Source organism: Rhinopithecus roxellana, chromosome 15 (assembly GCF_007565055.1).
Source record: "Rhinopithecus roxellana isolate Shanxi Qingling chromosome 15, ASM756505v1, whole genome shotgun sequence".
NCBI lineage: Eukaryota > Metazoa > Chordata > Mammalia > Primates > Cercopithecidae > Rhinopithecus > Rhinopithecus roxellana.
In genome coordinates this window covers 46050994-46074821 of record NC_044563.1, presented here as the reverse complement: position 1 = coordinate 46074821, position 23828 = coordinate 46050994, and the positions used below count along the sequence as shown (strand labels likewise).

The 23828-nt window shown below is 42.3% G+C and overlaps 1 protein-coding gene across 9 annotated transcripts in view; it reads right to left on the bottom strand.

Moving 5' to 3' along the window:
• The window catches only part of SYTL2 (synaptotagmin like 2), a 122508-nt gene that overhangs the window by 49111 nt on the left and 49569 nt on the right, over nt 1–23828 (bottom strand). For 7 of the 9 annotated variants that reach the window (XM_030917992.1, XM_030917993.1, XM_030917996.1 and 4 more), the window contains 3 exons: nt 15033–15518; nt 5455–5606; nt 2525–2660 (listed from right to left, as the gene is read on the bottom strand). In XM_030917992.1, coding sequence (XP_030773852.1) covers nt 2525–2660; nt 5455–5606; nt 15033–15133 — 389 coding nt within the window. In that variant the 5' untranslated portion in view covers nt 15134–15518. The remainder of the gene's footprint in view (nt 1–2524; nt 2661–5454; nt 5607–15032; nt 15519–23828) is intronic. The other 2 variants (XM_030917989.1, XM_030917988.1) reach the window with 1 other exon arrangement.

Genomic DNA, 23828 nt, shown 5'->3' with positions numbered 1-23828 from the left:
ACCAGCCTATTACCTTACACTCCCCAACTTCTGACTCCTGGCTAAGAAAATATTGACAGGTACTGAGTCATTCTATTAAAGTTCACTTAGTCTAAAAGTACAGGCCCCAAAATACACTTAACACACCCAGTTCACAAAGGTTAAAGTATAGGTAAGAAACATTGCAGGAACTTGATACTGAGTAAGGTAGTAGTTTCTAATATTGAAAGAAGGAAGTAAAAAATAGTTCATTCTAACTTTCTGGATAATTACCACCCATGGCATGTGTTACAGGATTGGCCTTTAATGAGCAAAGCATCCTGAATATGTCTAACATCTTTATTCTTGCCTTCTCAACCATACTTCATCCGTGTAATAATAACAATTTTCATGCCACGGGAAAATGGCCAATTTTCTTTCTTCCTGAGAAATGCTGAGTGATTCCCATGCCCTGTTTCATTTAATCTCACTATATCCTGGTGAGGCAATTCTGTTCTGATTTACAGATGAGACCTGAAAGACTTGCCTGAAGTCACACAAGGAATGCAGAAAATAATGGAGATGCTAATCTTGAATGCTATGTTACTAGCCTCGAGTTGAGGAAGAGTGGGAGAATACCCACCAGCCCTATGGTTCATGAAGAAAAAGTTAGGCTATGAGGGCAATGGCACCTCTGTCCCTCAAGCCCATTAAGATAGAATAAGTTCCTAGAAGGATGGAAAGTCTGACCCAGATAAAATGGGGCAATGAGCTATATGTCTCTGATGCTCCCAAATCATCTCCTTTCCCCTTCTGTGGCACCTGCTCCCTCCTCACTCAGTCGGTCAGTGTTCTAGTGCTCCCCAGTCCCCATCAAAGCCAACTCTTAAGAGCATCTCTCAGCTCCTTGGTGGTAAATATAAATAACTATGTTCTCTCTCTTTGGGTTTCTTTAACATGGTAATATTTTAGGTCTCATATTTCTTTACGAAGGAAGGCCTTCATTCCATTAGAGAGACTATAGGCAGGTGGCAAGTGGGGAGTCACCCAGGGGAACAGAATAGTGTGTCCTTCGCACTCTTTCCTGGGCTTCCTGAAATATCTTGTATGTAGGCAAGAGCTCATGCTTCCATTTCTTGAGCACTTACTACATGCTAATGGCCTGCACTGGGAATTCTATATTCACCAGCTAATTAAATTCTCAGTAATTCTTCTAGCAAACTATCAATATTATTATTCCCATTTTAAAGCTGAGGAAATAAAAGTCCAAGGAGTTAAGTCAGTACTACTGCAAGGTCACATTATCAATTAGTGACTACTATTAAGGTGTTTTATCCCCAGCCAAGATGTACAGATACAAAAGAAAATTACAAATAGTTCCAGAGAGGAAACAGTGCAGCCTGCCATTCATGGGAAACAAAATGATCCCCTTTCCAAATGGGAAACAGATAATAAAGGGTAACCTTAGAGTACCCATAGAGTCAGTATTCCAATATCCACGTGACATATCTTTACTAATATTTGACTTTAAAATTCCTATTGGTACTTGTATCATATACCCTCCCTGACACCTATAAACTATGCTAGAAATATCCCCATTCTCAGATGTTTCAGCCTTGGACCCTGATTCAGTGACATCCCACCAGTAAATTCATCAACTTCATCCCAGTTAGAGATTCCAAATTGAACTAACTTAATTAAGGAGCTACAGATAAAAGGCAACTGCCCTCTCACTAAAGGGTAACAACTATGCCCTCAAGGAACAGACACCAATGAGAATATCCTTAAATACCTAAAAACAAATCATTATGGCTCAAAAGGTTTATAGCAAAGTAATCCCACAATTGGCTGCATCTCAGCAAGGATGTAAAAATGTACATTTTGATTGGTCAGATAACAACATGCAGGAAAAATACCAAAAAACCCCAAGACTATAATATTGAAGACAGTCTATATCCTTAAGAGGCATTTACTGAGTATCTATCATGGCAGGTATTCTACATACCTTATCACTAATTCTTACCATAGCTTTTCAGGTATACATTATTGTTCCTAGCCATAGTTAACAGTATAGACTCAGAAAGCTTAAATGTCTTGCCCATAGTCAAATGGCTAATAAATGGCAGATTCAGGAATTGAATTCACATCTGTCTAGTTCTTGTGCTTGAGCTTCTTCCATTGCACTAGGCTGTTACAATCTGATCATAATTTATCTTTTCCCTGAAATGACTTATTCCCCAAAGTCATTTTGAAGTACCTCTTCATTCTACTCTAAGTAGAAATTCATGGGAGAAATAAAAACAGCTCTTGCTGGTGCTGCAAGAAATCACCACTTAACATTTTTATTTTATTTAAGATGTAGATTTGTTAGAAATTCTGGAAGCTGAGAAAGAGTATCACTTGGGCTTCGTCTGCATCGGGGCCCAGAATTCTCTTATACACTGCCCCTCCCCCTTGCCTATAACCCCAATCTGGCATTTGTACTCATAGACTGCCATTCTGCCCATGTGACACCCCAGGCCATGAAAGCCACATGCAGCAGCTCTCCCCAGAAGCTTTGCCTTACCTCGGGCTTGCTGGTGCTGCATCTTCTTCTGGCTCTTCTACAACGCCAGCCAGCTCCGGAGGAAGTAAAGCATCTTTGTTGACATTATTCACCCAGCTTTCCTTTGTCCCATTTGCTCTGTCTTTACTCTGCTCAGCTGAAACAGGAAACAATAAAGACAGGAAGGTTATCTCTCACCTCCAGGACCTACAACTCTCTTACCAGCTCTTATCAGTGAAGGCTTGAACCTGAACCTCAGGCCTTCCCAGTGCCAAGGCAATCACTGGATCTAAGCAGTTGATCAGAATTACATCTAAGAGAGAAGTCAATAAATTCCCACATTCGATTTCCCCAAGCAGAGTCTCCTGAGAGAATGAGCATACCTTTAAATGTGGGATTAACTCCAGAGACCATTAAAGCAAAATTCTGACTGCCTCTAGGTTAATCTGAACTGAGTTGGGGTCAGGTCTAAATGTGTATGGCCAGGGGATGCTCAGGGCAGGAAGTCCTCAGTGGGATAGAAGCACCATCATTACCAAGCATTTACTGAATAGCTACAATGTGTTCAAATATCCTGTATGTGCTCTAAGATACAAGGGGGAACAAATGATTATGGTCTAGGAATGTCTTCCTCCACTGCCTTCTCCTCCTCCCCACAGTCTCTACAAATCCAAAATTACATACTCTTCAATCCCAGCTCAGATGTCAGAGCCCCCATAAAAATTCTGTGCTCCTGCTTCAGAAAATAACCTCTTTTGCCTCTGAACATCCAGCACTCTTTACCTGAACATCTCTGATAATTAGCATCAACTGAATGATAACTACCAGGCACTGTGCTGAGTTCTTCGCATGCATTATTCTATGAGGTGAAAGCTATTTTCCAAGTATACAGATTTGAAAATTGAGAATCAAAAAGTTCAAGAAACTTGCCTAAGGTCACAGAGCCAGTAAGTGCCCAGAATACTTTCATCAATAATAAGGGTGAACCAGTGCTGGAGCTTCCAATTTCTAAATACCCACATTCCAGGACAGTATCCCCCCACAGGTCCTGTTACACGTAAGTCTAATTTCTTCATCTGCAAAATGGGGTCCCTTGGTACTAACCAGTACCCCTCCAGATTTCTGAAGGTCTGGGTGATTTTGAAAAGCAAGAGGGCTGCAAACAATGCACTGTACATACTAAGCAGTCAGTCCTTATCTGCAAGGAGTATGGCACTAATTCAGAAATACTTTGAAATCCTGGCTCTGCCATTTGCCAATTATGTGATCTCAGGCAAGTTACTTAACTTCTCTGAGCTTCATATGTCCCATGTATGGAATGGGGGAAATAATGTCTACCTTACAGGATTACTGCAACAATCAGAAATAATAGAGATTAAGGCCGGGCGCGGTGGCTCAAGCCTGTAATCCTAGCACTTTGGGAGGCCGAGACGGGTGGATCACGAGGTCAGGAGATCGAGACCATCCTGGCTAACACGGTGAAACCCGTCTCTACTAAAAAATACAAAAAAAAACTAGCCGGGCGAGGTGGCGGGCGCCTGTAGTCCCAGCTACTCGGGAGGCTGAGGCAGGAGAATGGCGTGAACCTGGGAGGCGGAGCTTGCAGTGAGCTGAGATCTGGCCACTGCACTCCAAGAGCGAAACTCCGTCTCAAAAAAAAAAAAAAAAAAAAAAAAAAAAAGAGATTAAATGCCTATTGTATATTAGACGCTCTAAAGGTGATAGCTATTTTCCTTATTGAGTATAAGGTAGACCTTGACAAGGCTTTACATGGACTAAGCCAGAGTTAGAGAGAAGGCAACCAGTAAGTATTTAATGAACTCAACAGAATTTAAAACAAGCCCTCAAAATATTGCCTTCGCCAGGCATGGTGGCTTATGTCTTTAACCGCAGCACTTTGGGAGGGTGAGGCAGGAAGATTGCTTGAGGCCAGTAGTTGGAGACCAGCCTGGCCAAAATAGTAAGACTCTATTAAAAAAAAAAAGACATAAAAATAGTGCCATGATATAAGGAATATGCACTATCATAGTAACCCCGCTGGCCACAGAAACCATGCTACAAGCCCATCTGGGATGGGATGCTGGCTGCCTTTGCCACTTTTAAATGGGCATTGCCATGATAGTATAAATCCCATCAATTCAGTAGATGGGTGGAGAAGTAAAGATTTCCCCCCAAACCTTTAGGATAAAGTGGGTTTTTGGTTGGTTGGCATTTTTATTTCCCCCTCTTTTGACTTTCACTTTTAAATGTTACTATTGCAGGCCACAGGCATGGCAGGCAATGAGCAGGTGAAGAACCAATGGAAAAGTGTTTTAAAACTCCTGTATGAGCTAACAGGCTTTTGAATGTGTCACTGTGGTCCACAGAGAAGGCTGAAGTAGGTAGCAAGGAGATGCTGCGTCAGCTACTACAGCCTCAAAACAAAGTTGATGTTTCTCTCGACTTTAAAATTATTTCTATGCAGCTTAATTTATTTTTGTTTAATCATATAAATAAGAAGGTTTTTCCATTTAAAAAAATGCCTTTACAGTCTCTTAAACAATATACTTGGTTAATTAAGAAAGTACTACCATATGTTACGATCACTGAACAGAGAGGCTGATATCTTTTTGTCTAAGCCCTTCACTTTACTGGGAAGATTCTGAATCTTCAGAGTTAAAAGCCAAAGAAGAGGTGGTAGATCCCTTACATGCCCCAGTTATCTATGCTACTGTAATTCAACAGGGCACCTAAAGGGCTTCCTATGTTCCTCTACACCACACTGAGTCAGTTAGCTCTGCCCTCATCCTTCCAAATCCAAGGCAAGGGAATTTTAAAGTGGAGGGTCACGCATTACGAAAAGCGTTCATCCAAATGATTTCCATCAGCAGATTTCTGACACCATTCCCTTCTCCCAGCTCTTTCTTCCCAAACGAACGCTGGTTGTAAATGCACTAGCCAAGTCAACTTACCTGCTACCTGGGGCCTCTTCTTTCTCATAGATGCTCTGATGATATCTGCACCATGGATTTTGTCTCTGTGTCTTTTTGCCTTGGCTTCATAAAACCATTGGCCACTCATATTCTTCAGCTGCTGGTCATCCTTAATTTTTTCAGGCAAATGTCTACAAAAGGAAAAGAGCTTTAGTTTGCTGAGAACCCACAGTAAATAAATGAGCTCATTGTGACACTGCATAAAGACATGTATAAACATACAGCTAAAATGAAGCTTTAATATTTCAGATGATCCCAAAAACTTCCCAGATGACTAATGCAGGTATGTTCGCCTTTGAAAAGCCAGAGAAGACAAGGCCAACATTTTTTCAAATAAAGGTTTAATCCATGACTCCCATATGATGCCTGAAATTTCTCAAGAGCAGATTCACTTTCTGCCTGCATTCTTTAGTGTCTGCTGTTCAAATGCAAATACCCCAGGGAGGGATAATTCGGTAGGCTTCCCTAAGCCTTGGTTTCCTTATCCATAAAAAAGCATTAATAATAGTAACCTTTGGACTTTAAAATTTGGGTTTCTATGAGGTTTAACTAAGTGAATTCATGCAATAGCTCTCTGCACCTCCCTGGCACCTCATAAACACTGGATGGGGTAGTCATTAGCTCATCAGTCCTTTCCATTTTGCATGATATGAGTTTATCAGAGACTTTCCTGGAAGCCTGTGGAGGAGGGCTGGTGCCTCTATGCTTATTGTTAGGGGAAGGAACCTTAAAAAAGCTGCTGGAATCAGGGAAGACCAAAATTGAGGAGGAGTGTGTACAGGCAAGTTCCATTTGTGCAGATACTGCATTTAAGAGTTTCACAATTATTCATGCTTACTGAAAAACTAAAACCTAAGAACAAACAAGATAGTCTGCCCTCCTAAAACTTCCCTAAAAAGTTTGTTCTAATTGACAAGTCTTAACCTCTCCACCTCTCTATCCATCTCAATAAAATAAAAACATCACAAAATCTCTCTTGTTTATAGAGATGTACTTAGAATAAAGTAGAATAAAAGCTGTAAGGGAACACCATACTCTTGGAAGATAATGTGCTACATAAATCCAAGAGAGTTTTAAGATAGTCATTCAAACTAATATGCACTCTTCCTCAATTAGCAAATCAAAGTGTTTCAGGCAGAGAATGTGAATGGGCCAAGGTGGTAGCAGTGCTGCATGTAAGGGCTGCACACAGGCACACCTAGGAGTGGGAAAAAGAGTGGGAGCAGTTATCCCAGGTCTAGCAAGAATGTCTCCTCTCTCCCAAGCGTGCCTGGAGAGTGTCCTTCCACCCAGAGTAAACTCTTACAGGAACTTCCTCTCCTTGTCATGACAGCCCATCTACAAACCATGAGAGGGAGAGCGTCATCACTTCATAGTTCTCAGTCAGCAATGAGATCATGGTTTTTATTAAATGTTCCTAATGGTTTGACACTGCCTAAGGTTTTCAGCAGAGCAAACAACTGCTGGACTGTTGGTGAACCTTTGCTTTCTCCTCCCAAAAGGACCAAGTTTGAGTTCAGTTCCAGAATGGAGAAGTTCTTCTACTTCTCCCCGGTCAATGAGTTCCTGGGGGCAGGGTCTGTATTCAATACATCTTTGCTTAGTGTCTTGGAAAATAGGGGGTATTTATTCAGTTATTGAAGAGTGGAGGAATATCAGATGAGGCTCCTGACCACCTAAAAAGGCTTCAGGTTACCTTTTCAGATTCATTTTTCCAGCACTCATGCCCATACCCCACTTGCCAGCATGCTCGGCTTCTTACTATTCTCCAATGCTCTTCTGTGACCTCTGTAGATGACAGAGGCAGGAAGTTGTGGCAGAAAGACTCTGGGTTTTCAAGGCTCCCCAAATTACATCCAAATCTCAGTTCCGACCCTTTCTAGATGGGATCTTGGGCAGTTTACCGAACTCCTCTAAGCTTCAGTCTCCTTGTTTTTAAGGATCAGGGAAAATAAGACCTACCCTCCAGGACTTCTGAGATGATTGAGATGTTTAACTGAAAGTACTTAGTACTGCCTAGATCTTGGTACAAGGCCAATTAATGTGAAGTTTCATGGGATGTCTTTCCCTCACTTCTCTGTCCAGCCCGTTGCTCCTCATCCTTCAGATCCAGCTCAAACACTGCCTCACTGGGAAGCCTTTCCTAACTCAGGAGGGCACAGTTATTACAGTTTCTCCTTTTCCATGCTCCCACAGCACCTCCACTTCAGCCCTTACTATATCACATTCCAATGATCTGTTTGCACTTCTGTTGTACTCACTAATCTGTGGACTTTGCAAATTCCTTGAAGGTGAGGACTATGTCTTAATCACCTTTGTAATGCCAGCACCTAGCACGGAGCCTGTAACAGAGCTGATACCCAATAACTGTCTGTTAAGTGAATAAATCAAAGAATAAATAAATGCTCAGCAGCCATCCTGTCTGAGTCAGGCAAGAGATCAAGAAGATCCTGTCACTGCTGAGATTAAGTGAACCTTAGATCCTGTCACAACGATGGTGTCTCCTCCTGATGCAGCAGAACATGCTCATCTCTCACCAGAACAGGAAAAAACATCATGAAATGTGGTGTCGGTCAGCATTCTTGTTGAAGGAGGCCACAAACCCTTATAGCAGAACAACACCCAATTTCTTTTCATAAGATTGTTTATTTTTGTTTTTCAACTAAAATGTACTTTGTGGGGATTCTTGTGCAACTCTTGATCTGTTCCTGCCTAAATGACTGTCTATAAACCCGTGATCAATGCACAATGAGCACAGGTTGTGTGTCAACTCCCTGAAACACATGGCCCCTACAAAGGCTGGTAGTCATTATAGTAAGGAAAGGGCTTCTGGCTCACTTGTTTTAAAGTGGCAAAAGAATAGGAAACTCTTTCAAATGTAGTTAAGTGCCACTTACATATTTCCTAACATGACTGTCACTACTAGGTTTAATAATCAACTTCTCTTTCTATCTTAGTCACTAGTAATATTTCGTAGATAAATCCATACGTATAACATCAAAGTTTAAGTTTTGTAAAGACGTAGATCATTTTTAAAATCCCACTATCTAGTGCTGCTGTTAAAATCTTCTTGTTTTCGGCCGGGCATGGTGGCTCACACCTGTAATCCCAGCACTTTGGGAGGCCGAGGCAGGCGGATCACGAGGTCAGGAGATCGAGACCATCCTGGTTAACATGGTGAAACCCCGTCTCTACGAAAAACTTCAAAAAATTAGCCGGGCGCAGTGGTGGGCGCCTGTAGTCCCAGCTACTCGGGAGGCTGAGGCAGGAGAAGGGCGTGAACCCGGGAGGCGGAGCTTGCAGTGAGCTGAGATCGCACCACTGCACTCCAGCCTGGGAGACAGAGCGAGACTCCGTCTCAAAAAAAAAAAAAAAAAATTTCTCGTTTTCCAGCCCATGTTCATCTCTCATTTTTTCTGAACTCTAATTACATCAATCAAATGAGCATTTGATTCTCTAATTATTGTACCATCTAGATGAAGAGAGAAAGGGGTAAGTTTCTTGGGACTGACATTCATCCTTTACCATACTCTCCACACACACACGTTATGTTTAGCAGAGAGTTAAGCAGAGAGAAGATGCTCAGTAAACACCGGTGGGCAGGTGGGCAGAAGTGAGGGCTGAAGAAGAGCACTCAATCCAGAAAGTACACTGGCCTGCTGGCCTCCCAGGCAGGATGTCCTGGTCATTCTCTCATTCATTCTCCCATTCCTTCAGCTAGCACATAGTACCTGCTTTGTGCTGAACCACACGTCTGACACTTAACATGCCTCTTATCATTTCATCCTTACAATTTCACCATGTTGTTCAAAGAATTTCACCCATTGCAAAAGATGGCTATTTTACCCCTTCTGTATGCTAAAAGCCATATCTAAGCCCTGTATGGTTATTTGTTCACTGACTCATTAATTCCCATACCAGTCATCTGCTTGGAATTGGACATTAAAAATTCTATCTACAGCCCTAACTGCCAATGTCAACTCCTTTTCATGCCAAGAGTGTGAGCACTTACAAAGGGAAGCCAGAAGAGCAGAAATGCCCTCTGGGCTGGATTCAACACCTTTGCCCTCAGCCTACCCCTTTACTCCTTGTGCTCACTTATGTACACCTCAGCTTCCAGCTACTCAACTGAACTAGGCAAAGCTTGAACATCATCTGCAGGACCTGGTTGATGGTATCTAGTCAACTGTGGACAGCTGCTGGCCAGATAGGTTGACTGGTCCATTCTCCAGCCTTTCTTTTTTCATGTTGCCCAGTATATTCTTAGATAGTTACAAATGGCCTCACTTTCTAGATAAAATGATAGCGGCCCAGAGAAGTTAAGAGGCTTGCCCAAGGTCACACAGAGCTGGCAGCAGAAGCCAGCCTGACTCCCAGCCAACACACTTTCTACTACCCAGTCCTGGTACGATTTCGGTTTCTAAGATGGCTGTCACACTTCACTCTTTCTCCCAAGGAACTCAATCTTTGATGAAGAATCTGAAAACCAACATGTGGAAAACAAACTGCAAAACTTCCTTACAGTGGAAAACAAGAAATATACATCTTTTACATGACATATCATAGGTCTCTGCAGTCTGCTGAGAGGTAGCACAGTGTAAGGAAAGTGCACAGGCTTTGACGTTGGATCAGCAAGGCTTCAACCCTGCAGGGCACTTACCCTCTTCAACCCTATCTCCTCATCTGTTAAGTGGATTCAGCTATACTGTTTTGAAGATGAAACAGGAAAATCTATGTGAAAATCCATGTACAGTCCCTGACAAATATTGGTTCCTTTCCCCTTTGCTTTGACAGAAAAACACCATGAGAGGTCCTGGAAATTAGTTCTTCAATGACAACTGCCTTCATTAAAAAAAAAAAAAAAAGAAAAGAAAAAAACAACTAAGTCTAAGGAGGCAGCTGAGAATCATAAGATGTGGTGGCGGTTGAGATCGTATCTACTGCAAAAACATCCATCGCCGTAGATGTGGTTGTGTGTATATGGGGGTGGGGGATGCAGTGCTGGTGGTGGTGTACAGACAGACATGAGCAGCCATTTCCTGCTGGCAGTGTGACGCAAAGCACAGGAAATGCCACCTTTTGAGTATGTGATTTTCAAACCATAAAAGACTAAAATTACATATGTGTATGTATGGTTATGTTTCCTTAAAGGTGGGGCAGGGCAGCAAGAGAGAAAACACAGGACAGGGGTGGAAGAGAGAGAAAGAATCCACCCTAATGTCTCCTTCACTGCTAGTCTGTGAAATGTCTCCACATGGGAGCTAGGGAAGCAGGCTGTGTAGCGATACATGGTAATAACTGGGTCCAGTACTTGTGGCTACAGGTAGTGGAGCAGCATAAAAGACGGTGTGGTAGCAACAGTGATCTGGAACCGTTATCGTCTCAGCTGTACCCCAGAGACACCCCAGTGACTATTTCCTTGGGTACAAGTCCATGCTCTGCCATGAACAGACCCAAGTGATTTAGGAACTGGATATGTCTCTGTGCAACACTCACTTTTCCTATCCATGAAATCAAGATGGGAGGTAACAAAACCTTTTCTTTAATTAGCTGGATGTGGTAGTACACACATGTGGTTTTAGCTACTTGGGAGAAAGGAGGATCACTTGAGCCCAGGAGTTCAAGGCTGCAGTGAGCTATGACTGCCTCATGTACTCCAGCCTGGGTGATACAGAGAAAATCTTTTTTAAAAAAATAAAAAATAAATAAAAAAAGATAGGAAGTAACATATAAACAAAATCATCTCCAAAGTATCTTGAATGAGCTTGGTTGTGAACAAGTCAAAGCACTGGATATATTAGGAATGGCAATATTTCCATTTGAATGCCAGATCTCATCTAGAGCCATACTGAAAAAGATTCTAAAGTGATATCTGATCTTGTGGGCAACAGTGGTGTATCCATTAGTGATATCCTCGTGGCTACAGGAGAGTTATACTCCAAAGTCTATAAAACATTAGTATTTAAAAGAAAATTCTGAATTTTAGTAATACATTGGCCTTTCTAATGATGTTTTGATTGGGCTGATGTAATTATATAATGTGTTTCTAAGCTGAATAACACCTAGGAGGACTGGGGCATTGTAAAGTCATGTTAGGGAAACAAAATTGAGATTTTAAATTTGCAACTGATAATCCATTCAATGGATAAAGGTCATTAGATAGTAAATTCCTTGAGAGCTGGGGCCATGTTTTCAATCACCCTAGAATTCTCTTCATATCATTGTCCAGAGCAGTTCCTTGTACTTAACAGGTGCTCAATTAAGTTCTACTACATTAAATGATTAAGAGTTTTAGGAGTAATTTCCTTCTAAGGAATCAGTCTACTAACTAGAATCTCCTGTCCCTGTCTGGAGGTATAGGTAGAGTGGTGTGAATAAAGGAATTAAAATGAACTATCACATATTATGTGCCAGGAAGATTAAAAATTATTTTTAATTTAATTGACAAATAATAATTGTATATATTCATGAGGAAACAGTGATGTTTTGATATATATAACACATAGTGATCAGGTCACTGTAATTTTGTATCTTTCACCAAATCTCTCCCTATCTCTCACTTCCTAAAAATTATTTTACTTAATCCTGACTTTAATCTTTCGAATTTAAATGTAGTATTAATATCATGCCCACTCTGAGTTGAGGCTCAGAGAGGTTAAATAACTTGCCCAGTGAAACACAGTTCATTAGTGGTAGGAATGAGATGCAAACGCATGTCAGTTTCATCTCCAGTTCCATGCAGCAGAGTTGTTTATGTCATGATCAAACCCTTGCTGTTCCTTTCTGAAAGAATAACAATGATGAGCAGAATAGAGCAGACGGAAAAGCACTGGTCCAACAGCTTTTCTCATCACGGCTTTGGCACTGACTTGCTGTGTGGCCGTGGGCAAGTCATTTACCCTTTCTGGGCTTTATCTTCTTTTTCTGTAAAATGACTGATATGGAACAACAACAACAACAAAAAAAAAAACTTTCAGAGTTATTAGGCTATAACTCTGGTGGAAGAGGCAAAGACAAACAGCAATGGAATGGAAAAGGCGCTGACAAACAAAAGCCCGCAGAGTAACATTTTCAGCGATCCAGTTCTGGTTCCACCATCCCAGGAGCAGAATAACCTCCAAATCATCCCCACATGTCCCTTCAGGCCTAAAGCAAAGAGGTGGTCAGGCTATGAGTTGGGTCTTTTTCAAGGTCAACAAGCCATAGGTCTGCCATCTATCTGTGCACTGTCACTGCTCCCCAGCTCCAGGATCCTGAAACTGCCCATGGCCAAGTCTACATGAGGTGCATGGTGCCTAACTAGAAAGTCTATTGGGAAAGTGATGGTAGGTAGGGTTTGACTCACACCAGGGTTTTCACCAATCCAAGCCTTCTTCCTGTCATTTATTCACAAAAGCAAAACACAAAGGCAGCACCAATGGCAGCTGCTGGGGCACCTTCAGAAACAACAGACAGAAGGAGTGTCTGCAACACCAATACTAGGAAGGGACTCACACCATTTTCGCTGAAGTTGTAGACTGGCTGATGCCAGAAGGTACACACTCACACCCCTTACAAGGCCCAGTTTCAGGCAGAACTTTGCATTTTTTAAGGATATTTTCATCAACCAATGCAAGTGCCCAAGAAACACCTTCACTCTATTCATACAGAATCAGAACTACAGGCAAGACTCAGCAGCTTGGAATCCCAGGTGCCAGGAAAAGATAGAAGGGAGGGAGGGAATGAAAGGAGGCTTTCTCCTTGTAAGCTGACTATCTAGAGGGGGAAAATTGCAGACCATAAATAACACCTCCTGAGCAGAAGGAATCAAAGGTACTCGCACCTCTCCAAAATGCATGGGCCCACACCCTGAGGTGGAAAGAGGGAGTCGGTGCAGTCCCAGCTCTACTGTTTTCTAAGTCCTCTCCCCATCTTTTCTTTTGAGAGGATAAAGGAAATTCCATTTCCCCTTATGCTCAAAGAATCAATGTTTTCTCTATGCTCCCCTACCTCCTGCCTTTACTCCTAAATGGGTACAATAGTCACTGCTTAGACAAATGTCAGGGTAGCTGTGAGGAACATAAGAGGATAACATTCATAATAGGGCCTTATAAACTGTGAATGGGTAGAGGATTAACGCTACCGAGAGGCTCTAATGCCTGGGTTAGTGACAATCCTTCATCTCTCCTGGGGACACTGGTCAAGGCACACCATTTGCAAAGAAGGCACAGCAGAGCCCCATCCAGGTGCATGGAGCATTGCAAGGTACCTTTGAGGAACAGCATGATTCCCCACTACCTACAGCCACTGCTTGTCATCATAGCTCAGTGTCCTACTTCATACCATGACAGCCAGCCCCTTCCTCCATTGCCAGGTCCTGGGATAGCCTGTCTGTCATTGTTTTCTCAGGGAGAGGAGGTGGAGTTAACAAATGAGTACCTAAGACTGGGATTTGATTCTCACTTCTGACACCTACCAGTTGTGTGATATTGGGCAAGTCAACTGACTTGTCTCAAAGTCAACTTCCTCACACATCAAATGGGGTAATTATATCCCATCCCACCCACAAACTGCAAAACAGTATGTGAGCTCATAAAAAATAATGGGCATGTTAAGTCCTTTGCAACTTGTTAAACACTGTCTATATAGAAGTTATTTTAGTAGTCATAATCAGACATTCTGTAGTGTTTGAAGTGAATTTTAGCATGTTCTTTTATAAATCATGCATGTTAAATCAGTGTCAAAATATGGAAATGGTAAAAATAAAGCCATTATTCATGGTCCTGTGTCCCAGGAAGTAAGAACATATCTTATGCTCCTTTCGGATAACTCCTGGGGTGAGAAACATAAAATTAATACTACTAACTTACATTCAGGAAGCCTGTCACTGCCTTCAAAGCCCAAGATTACACAGGCAGTAAATGGCAGGGCCTGGATAAAGTCAAGTTCTTCAGCATTCTGGCCTAGTGCTTGTTCGACCGCAAAGGTGAATGAAGTGGTAGGAATATTGACATGCAACATTTGGGTTTCACCCAACAAGAATGGTGTATCAAAGTTGCCACTCCTCTTTATGCGACCCAAGACAAATGAAAAATTGGCTCAGAGAATACTTTCAATTGTGCCATTAAAACCAATACCAACATTTCTGAAAGCATGCAGAAATGTGAGCTACTTTTCAAAATTCTAAAAATTTTTTAAAATTCTAATTTGGTTCACGATTCAGTTAAAAAGAAGTAGATCGAGTTTTTTTTAAGTGGATAGAAATATACACACACACCCATGAATGTAGATGTATGTGGTTGTATACATTTCATTTTTATCTCAGTATTTAATAAGTTAAAGGAATTTAGTTAGGTTTTTAATCAAGACCCTATTTCTGGTAGGAGTCCAGTAGGATAAATTAAGAGGCACCAAGAGGAAAAATGTTTTGTCCCGGAAGTAAACCTAAAATTGGAATCCATAAATTCAGTCTCCGAGTCAAAACTACCACTTATGGTTGAAAAAAAAACCCAGTGTCCTATTTTCGTACAGACTGCCTCTTCCTTCCCTCATGCCCAAGGGCTTCTCTGGCCTCTTACCTGACTCTCTCTTCTTCGGCCCTCTTCAGAGCAGCATCCCGCTGCAAAACCTTCATGATGGCCTCTTGTTCCTCTTCAGTCAGGAAGCTTAAGTCAATCATTTTGAAAAGTGCATGCAAAAATAATAGCAACAAATGTGACTCAAAATTCTCAGGGCTGAACAACTAAGAGTGCAACCAGGAAGATTAAAAGACACAAAAATGAAATATCTTGTTCAGTTCTGCAGCAAAAGTCTTATTTTGGCTCAGCAAAAGTTTAGGGCCGCTGATAGCAAGATCCTAAGTGCTCTTTTCCATAAGGAAGTCTTGGTCTGTGGGATAATGTTGAGAAGAGGCTCTCAGAAGGATGCTGTATTCCTTGCCAGACAGGTCGCTTGTTCCTACGGTGGCTCCCAGCACACTCTTTCTCTGGTTCAGTCTTAGACACAGTTTATTCTCTCTCTGTACATCAATTCATAAGGGGGGGCAGCATCAGAGCATCACCTACCTGGGGAATCATGAGACAGCAAACACCACACAGTGAGAGGTAGTTCCTATAAGCACTACTCATTACCAGAAGATTTTTAAATGGACATGCGAGATGGTCTCTGAGATCAAGGAAACCTGTTCAGCCGGCTTCCTGAGCAAATGGTAAATGGGTCATGAAACATGCTTCAACCCAATTCCAGACCGCCAAGATGGAGAACACACAAAAATGCCTGTCAATGTTTAATGATCCACCTGAGTAAAGAATGGTTTCAAAAAGAACTGATTCTCTCTCTGCAAACTCTGGGGATGCTAGGCTAAAAAGTCATGTTGAAGGTCAGTAAGATCAGGAATATGTGATTCCAGTGGTCAGGCAAGAAACTAGAAATAAAAATTTTTAATACTCACCTCTTTACAAGTAGGAACATTCCACTGTACCATATATGAGCTCCATAATAAGAGGAGAACTAGTATTAGGTAGAGATAGTGTGCAGAAGAGTGAGAATTGTTATTCTTCATCCAGGCCCACTGCTAACCTTTTCTGGGCCTAAAGGAACCTAACAAGCTTGTCTGCCTTCATTTCTCAGGGGAAAAACACCTACCTGTGTGTGTATATAAACTGGGGGAAAGGAAGAGGCAGAATTTCAAAACACTTTACCATCCAAAGTGAGGATTTTTCAGTTGCACAATGTGCAAGAATCCTATTTTCTTTGAGGCATCTTCAATACATATGTAATGGGAAGGAAGTGAGAACTGAAGAATGAGACAGCTCTACAGAAATTTGGACGTGATCTACTCAAGGTTGGGGCACTTTTAACAAGTGCAGTGCTGCACATACACACTAAAAACCTTTAGTAAATTTTAAAGCAGGCCGGGCACAGTGGCTCATGCCTGTAATCCTAGCACTTTGGGAGGCCAAGGCAGATGGATCACCTGAGGTCATTAGGAGTTCAAGACCAGCCTGACCAACATGGTGAAACCCCATCTCTACTAAAAAATACAAAAATTAGCTGGGCGTGGTGGCACATGCCTGTAATCCCAGCTACTCAGGAGGCTGAGGCCAGAGAATCGCTTGAACCAGGGAGGCGGAGGTTGCAGTGAGCTGAGATCGCACCATTGCACTCCAGCCTGGGCGACAGAGTGAGATTCCTTATCTAAATAAATAAATAAAATAAAATAAAATAAAATAAAATTTTAAAGCAGCCCCGCTTAAGAATAAAAGAGTATGTACACTAGCGAATAAAATTTATAAAAATTAATTACTTGAAAAACAGAATTACTGGGAAGTTACCCTTCTACCACTTGCTAGCTATAAGTAACTGGGCAAGTTACCAACCACCGTGAAGCTGTTTTCTCATTTGTACTTGACATTAGGATGTTCCTCACAGATTGTAAGGATTAAATGGAATAATGAATATAAAAAGAGCACATGTCTTGCATTCTGTACCAAAAATAGCTACTAAAAATATATTCTAGCTTCCTGAGTTTACACTTTTGTTCCATCCAGCTGAATAAGACTATATTTAGTAATATGTTTCTTTTGTATTATGTCTCTTTCTGATCTCCCCCCATGAAGTTTGGGCTTCATTGACGAGGAATCTAATGACCTTTGTTTTAATTTCCTCTAGCTCTTTGCATATTGCCCACAGCAATTACTCAAATAAATATTAAGACATTACTTTATTTTCTTTTTAATTTGCATGTGCTTGCATATGCTACTACCTGCTTGTTCATCTTGAAAACTACTTACCCTTCAAGACAGATCAAAGTTACCACCTCCATGAAGCCTTCCGTAACTTCCATACCCCTAGTTAAAGTTGCAGCAGATTCAATGATTATTCCTAACTCTTCACTCCCTCCCTGTAACAGAACTATACTATCATGTTCCCACTAGAGTAAGCAAAGAATTCATCCCTATCCTAATGTTGGGCTTGGCCTCTGACTCGCTTTGGCCAATGGAATGTTAGCAAATGTGGTGCAAGCATAGGCTGTAAATGTGCTTTTGTGGTTTGACCTGGCTTCTTGTACTCCTGCCACATGCCATGAGAAGAGCTTGTCCCAATTATCCATTGCCTCTTCATCCTGGGTTCCAGAAAGAGATACAAGGACAGACCTGAACCTGACCCCCCTGAAGCAGGAATCCCCTCTGATCTATAGATATAAGAGAAAAAACTAAATATTTGTTGTTGGAAGCCACTGAGGTTTAGGAGTTGTTATACGACACCTGTGCAGCAGGAACCTGCTAATACAAAAACTTTCTCCTCCAAATACACGTCGACTGCTGTGATGATCTACTCTCAGTCTCTCCTACTTGACTGTGAGTCTCTGAATGTGAACAAATAAACAAATGAGCAAATGAATAAATGAACCTGATCCAAATATACAATATCACCAGGAGATAGCTATCTCAATTCTTTCCTTTCTTTCATGTGCAGTAACTTCCTTAGATCTCAAAGGCTGGCAAGCAAATAGATTTAGGCTACATTCTGGGACCCAGGTTGCCAATGAGGACTTACACTGCCATTTGGTTGGTTCAGTGTGAGACTTTAAATTCAAGGAGTGGTGGACAGGAAGAAAACAACAACAACAAAAAACTTAGGTCATCTAGCAGTGGTAACTGGCAGGGTTGCTGAAATGGGCAACATTGGCTTCCACACCTTCAAGTAGAATACAAGCTAACTAGTGCTTCTTTGTCAAAGCCTCTAAGGGTTAAAATTTCTCCCTTAAAATAGGCTGTTAGTGAGGCAAAGGGCAATGTTCCCACTTTACAAAGGAGTGAAGGGCTGGAACCCTTTTCTTTTAATTGGGTAGGTAGGAGTCAGTGCCCAACCAAACTGTAGGAGAGCCCTCAGAGGGCAATCAAGACTCTTCAGTATGAGGTGCTCACCCAACTCCTAATATTCTGGACGATGTCCAGCATGGGAGCTAATCGAACATTTCCCTCACTCGCTTGACAAAGATTTATTGAGGGCCTGGCACTATTCTAAGCACTGGAGGTGCAGCAAGGGAACAAGATAGAAAAACTTCCCGCCTTTGTGGAGTTCATATGCCAATGGATGGAAACGATGATCAAACTAAATAATAAAAATAAAATAAGTTTTTGAATACCAAATAAATTATAACACATTGGAAGGTGATGAGAACTATGGAGGAAAAAAAAAGGGAAGGGAGGAGAGTAATAACTCAGGGAGAATTGGAATTTTAAAGAGAGTGGTTAGAGTAGGCCTCATTGAGAAGGTGATGTTTGAACAAAAATGTGACAGCGATGAGGAAACAAGTCATGCAGATATCCCAGGGTCCTGAGGTGGGAGATGTCTGGCACATTCAAGAAATGGCAAGGCAGTCAGCGCTGGTACACCAGAGTGCCCCAGGAGAGCAGGAGGAGAGGAGGCCGGAAAGGACACGGGTCAGACTGTATTAGGTCTTGGGAGGACAGTAAGACTTCTGGCTTTTACTCTGAGATGAAGCAGCATTAAGGAAAGCCAGACAAAAAGGCAGCAAACATTTACTTGCTCCCTTTTACACATGTGGCTCTGTACATACATCTCACGGAATCCTCACAAAGACACTCTGAGGTAGGTCTTATTTATTGAGACAGGATCTGGCTCTGTTGCCCAGGCTGTAGTACAGTGACACAATCTCAGCTCACTGCAACTTCCACCTCCTGGGGTTAAGCAATTCTCATGCCTCAGCCTCCGAAGTAGCTGGAATTACAGGCACCCACCACCATGTCCAGTTAATTTTTGTATTTTTGGTAGAGTTGCAGCTTTGCCACATTGTCCAGGCTGGTCTTGAACTCCTGGCTTCAAGTGATCTGCTGGCCTCGGCCTCCCAAAGTGTTGGGATTACAGGCGTGAGCCACCGCACCCAGCCCAAGGTAGGTCTTATCTGTGTTTTTCACACAAGGAGAGTGAGGCTGAGGGGGGCATTCACCACCAAACTTATGTCTGACTGGCATTTGCTGATGGTTGTGTTAGAATAAGCCAACCCAATGTTGACATCTCATTTAATTCTCCTCTCCACCCAGATTCCTCCAATCAGCGAGGCAGAACAAAACCCCTCTCTCTGTGGACCCTCATTCTCTGCTTAAGCATAAGGAACTCACCAGCCCAGAGCTGGCAGTCAGAATGGGGGCAACCTCAATGCTAAATTGTGAGGGATGAATTTTGGCCACTACAGTGTCTTGCATTCTCACCAGAGCCTCACAATAACCTCAGTAAGAAAGGGAGGGTAGGAGTGAATCCACCCATTGTTCACAGATATTACTGATGTGTTCACAGGAGGAGCTTCTGCGGCAAGTTTTCCTTGGGTTCAGCCTCTCCTACCCATCCTCCATTCAGCATGATGCTGAGTCATTTTTCTAAAACCCAGTTCTGACCAAGCTACATTCTCAGGCTTAAAATCCTTCACCAACTTCCCACTGACCATTGACTAAAACTCAAAATCCTTAAGTGGCCTGTAGGACTCTCCACGAACTAGCACCTGCTTTACTCTCCAAGCTCTTTTCCTTAGGCTCCAGCCATTCTGAAATTTTCCAGTTCTTCTTGCCTTCAGGCTTTTGTATGTGCCGTTCCTTCATCCTGGAACACCATTTCCCTGTTAATACCTGTTAGGTCTCAAGTTACATGTCACTTACTGCACAAAAGTCTTCCCTAACCCCTCCAAGCCCCTCCTATGTGCTCAATTAGAACCTGACTTCATCAGTCACAGTACTTATCACACGGTCTCAAATCGCTACCTACTCATGTTTGTCTCTTGCCAGTTTATGAGCAAGGTCTGTGTCTCCCAGTGACTTGTATCCCCAGCTCTTGCCACTTTCTTGCCTCTACTAGGCACCCAAGGATTCATGAAAAAAAAAAAATGATGAACACAGGTGGAAGGGGATTGAGTTTCCATTTCCCCCTGAACATGAACATAGCTCTAGGGTCCATAAATGAAAAACTAGGTCCATATTATTCAATGTGTTCCAGCTCTAGATCTTTCACATCATTCTGTGGTTTGACTAAGTTGAATGACTTCTCTAAGTCTTGATTATCTCATGCATATGATGGGTATGTTCTCTTCCTTGTGGAGATTACTGTGAGGCTCTGGTGAGAATTCAGGACACTGCAGAGGACAAAGAAGGATAAGGAGCAGCAGTAGAAACAGCAGCACAAAGAGAAATTGGAGGACTTCAAATGTGGACTGTGCTTAATTCATATTTTCCATGTGTCAGCCTTGCCATGCCACATCTATGAATGCCAATACTCTTCTTGTCAACTATCCAAAAGTTAAGCTGGAGAGAAAAACTAAGGCCCCAAATAGTTGATGCTTGCCTTTGATGGCAACAAAGAGTGGATCTGGGCTTCTGACCCTAATTCCAATTAAAATTCTAATCCCAGGTTAAAGTCTAATTAACAACAAAATTTCCTTCCCAGCAGGCTCTGCTGCAAGGAGGGGCCCAGATAGCACAGATAGCATCTTCTCCTTTCCCAGAAAGGGTTGTTGTGCCAAAGCCTACACAGATCACCCAGGGAAGGAGTGTAAAACTTACATAAGTGGTGACTCTCACATGATGAGGATTTCAGAAGAGAGGCAAATTGTTCTGATAGTCCCATGACATCAAGAATGAAGGCTTCAAAAAAAAAAAAAAAAAAAAATCTGGGCAGCAACAGAAGAGCCGTAACAAATATGCTTGAGTTGGGGAGAATGCCACCAGACAAAAAAGCCCTGATCAACAGGAAGGCTCATCTCACCGGAACACTTATGAAACCATCGTGCATAAAACTAAATGCTTTGTAAACTTCCTAGGATCACAGCAGCATCAAAGGATGGATGGAAGGAGAAGCCAAAGATGGAACAAATTGAATGTGACAATCAGAGAGTCTTTGCTCACCTACCTCTCAGCAGAAAGATTTCCCTCCAGTGTACCAGCCCAGTGATCATCAGATCACACTGCCAGGACATCCATGCCCAAAGCTGCTAACTGCACAGCTGGGCTGCTCTGCTTCTCAGGCTCACTTGGTTGGACTTGCCCCTAAGTTCTTCCCATTGGCTCCATTTTACCCTGCCCTCTTGAACCACATTTAATTTATTCTCCCTTGCACATAATAGTTTACAAAAAAGATGTCATGCTCTCCCCACCTCTTCTTAGTTGAGGGGAAGAAAAACTTCGTTGTTCCCTCAATTGTTCCTCACATGTTTTCTAAGCCTCTCGTGATCTTGGTCATTTCTCTCCAGACTGAAAAAATGAGCAGGTGGTGCTAAGCCCTTTACACATATTTCAGTTTAACCACTCTGACCACCATGCAGGTAGGTATTCTCCACATCCCATGGATGAGAACACTGGGGCTCAAGTTAAATAACTTGCCTAAGGCCATCAAATTGACCCAAATCTTAACCCAAAGCTTAAGATTCTGAAGCCACTATTTTTCATCTTTCACTGCATCACTAGTCCCCTATTTCTCAGAGAGATCACACAGCTGGTTAGGGGCAAAGATGAGACTAGAACCCAAATTTCCTGATTCCTAGACAATTCTCTTTTCACCCTGCTGTTCCTCCCTCTGTACATCTGACTTTGTCATTTCTCATGGGCAACATGCATCAGCCCTCAAGGCATGGCATGCTCTTCTAAGGACAACTTGTTAGGAATTAGAAAATGATCAGGCCCTTTGGGTTTGATTTATGGATAGACATGGAAAAGAGGACAAGCATGAGATAGAGGGGAAAAAAGGCATCTGTGTCACCATGCAGGTATTTATACATGCCTACTAGCCTCTTGGAATGGTATCATCCCTCGAACCAGAAACTATTACTAAAAGAACCTACATTTTATATGCTTAAGCCCAATCAAAATGTTTTGTAATATGCGTACACAGAAATGTGTTTATATGAAAAGCAAACTTTGTCCACGCACAGTTGGGTAACAATGCTACATGAATATTTTGTTTCTGTATAGTCAGAGCCTTCAGTGCTCTATTTTTAAAAAGCACATAAATTACTCAGTGTAATGTGTTGCTTAAATGGGGCTTCTTGAGAGGAAGGAATTGTCTTGTGACTGGTTCAAGGTAGCCTCTTAAAAAATAATAGCTGAATGAACAAATACAATGAACTTCTTTATAAAGAAGTGAACAGGCCGGGCGCGGTGGCTCAAGCCTGTAATCCCAGCACTTTGGGAGGCTGAGACGGGTGGATCGCGAGGTCAGGAGATCGAGACCAACCTAGCTAACACGGCGAAACCCCGTCTCTACTAAAAAATACAAAAACTAGCCGGGCGAGTTGGCAGGTGCCTGTAGTCCCAGCTACTTGGGAGGCTGAGGCAGGAGAATGGCGTAAACCCCGGAGGCGGAGCTTGCAGTGAGCTGAGATCCGGCCACTGCACTCCAGCCTGGGCAACAGAGCGAGACTCCGTCTCAAAAAAAAAAAAAAAAAAGAAGTGAACAAATGAAAGGATATAGATAGAATAAGAAAGGATAAGCTATCCAATAATAGGTTGTCTTTTTTTGTTTTTTGTTTTTTGTTTTTTGTTTTGAGACGGAGTCTCACCCTGTCACCCAGGCTGGAGTGCAATGAGTGCAATGGTATGATCTCTGCTCACTGCAACCTCTGCCTCCCAGGTTCAAATGATTTTCCTGCCTCAGCCTCCCGAGTAGCTGGGATTATAGGCACCTGCCACCATGCCAAGCTAATTTTTGTAGTTTAGTAGAGACGAGGTTTCACCACATGGCCCAGGCTGGTCTCAAACTCCTGACCTTGTGAACTGCCCGCCTCAGCCTCCCAAAGTGCTGGGATTACAGGCGTGAGCTACCGCGCCTGGCACTTGCCATTTTTTATGGAGCAACTGAAAATTAAAAATGGACAGTCATCTCAAAATACAAAGCTTTCACTTTTGTGAAGATTCTTCCAAAGATGGAAGCCATTTTTCTACTTCTTCTATCTCCTCCAGGTCCAGGCTGAGTAGCAGACAGCTAGTATCTTCTGGAAACTGGCTTGGTGGTCTCAAATTATGAATGATGAGGGAAAGATGGGTAGAAAGACTACCTTACCTGACAATTCCCCCTGCTCCTTAATCTCATATTCAAACCTAGCAATAATATCCCTGGATTTCTGAAAAGCTCATTTTCTGCAATTGCTAGGCCACAGGTTTAAACTTACAATACCCATAGGAATAAAATATGCTAACCAAGCCCCAACCAAGGGCAAGATAATGGGCTGTGTGAGGAGACAGCATCACACACAACTAACCATAATACAAGTATGTCAGCTACAGATAAAGGAGGCACACAGCAAGTGTCAGGTAGGCCACAGAGATTTAGGAAGGAGATAAAATGAGGCTAGCCTTGAAGGCTGCATT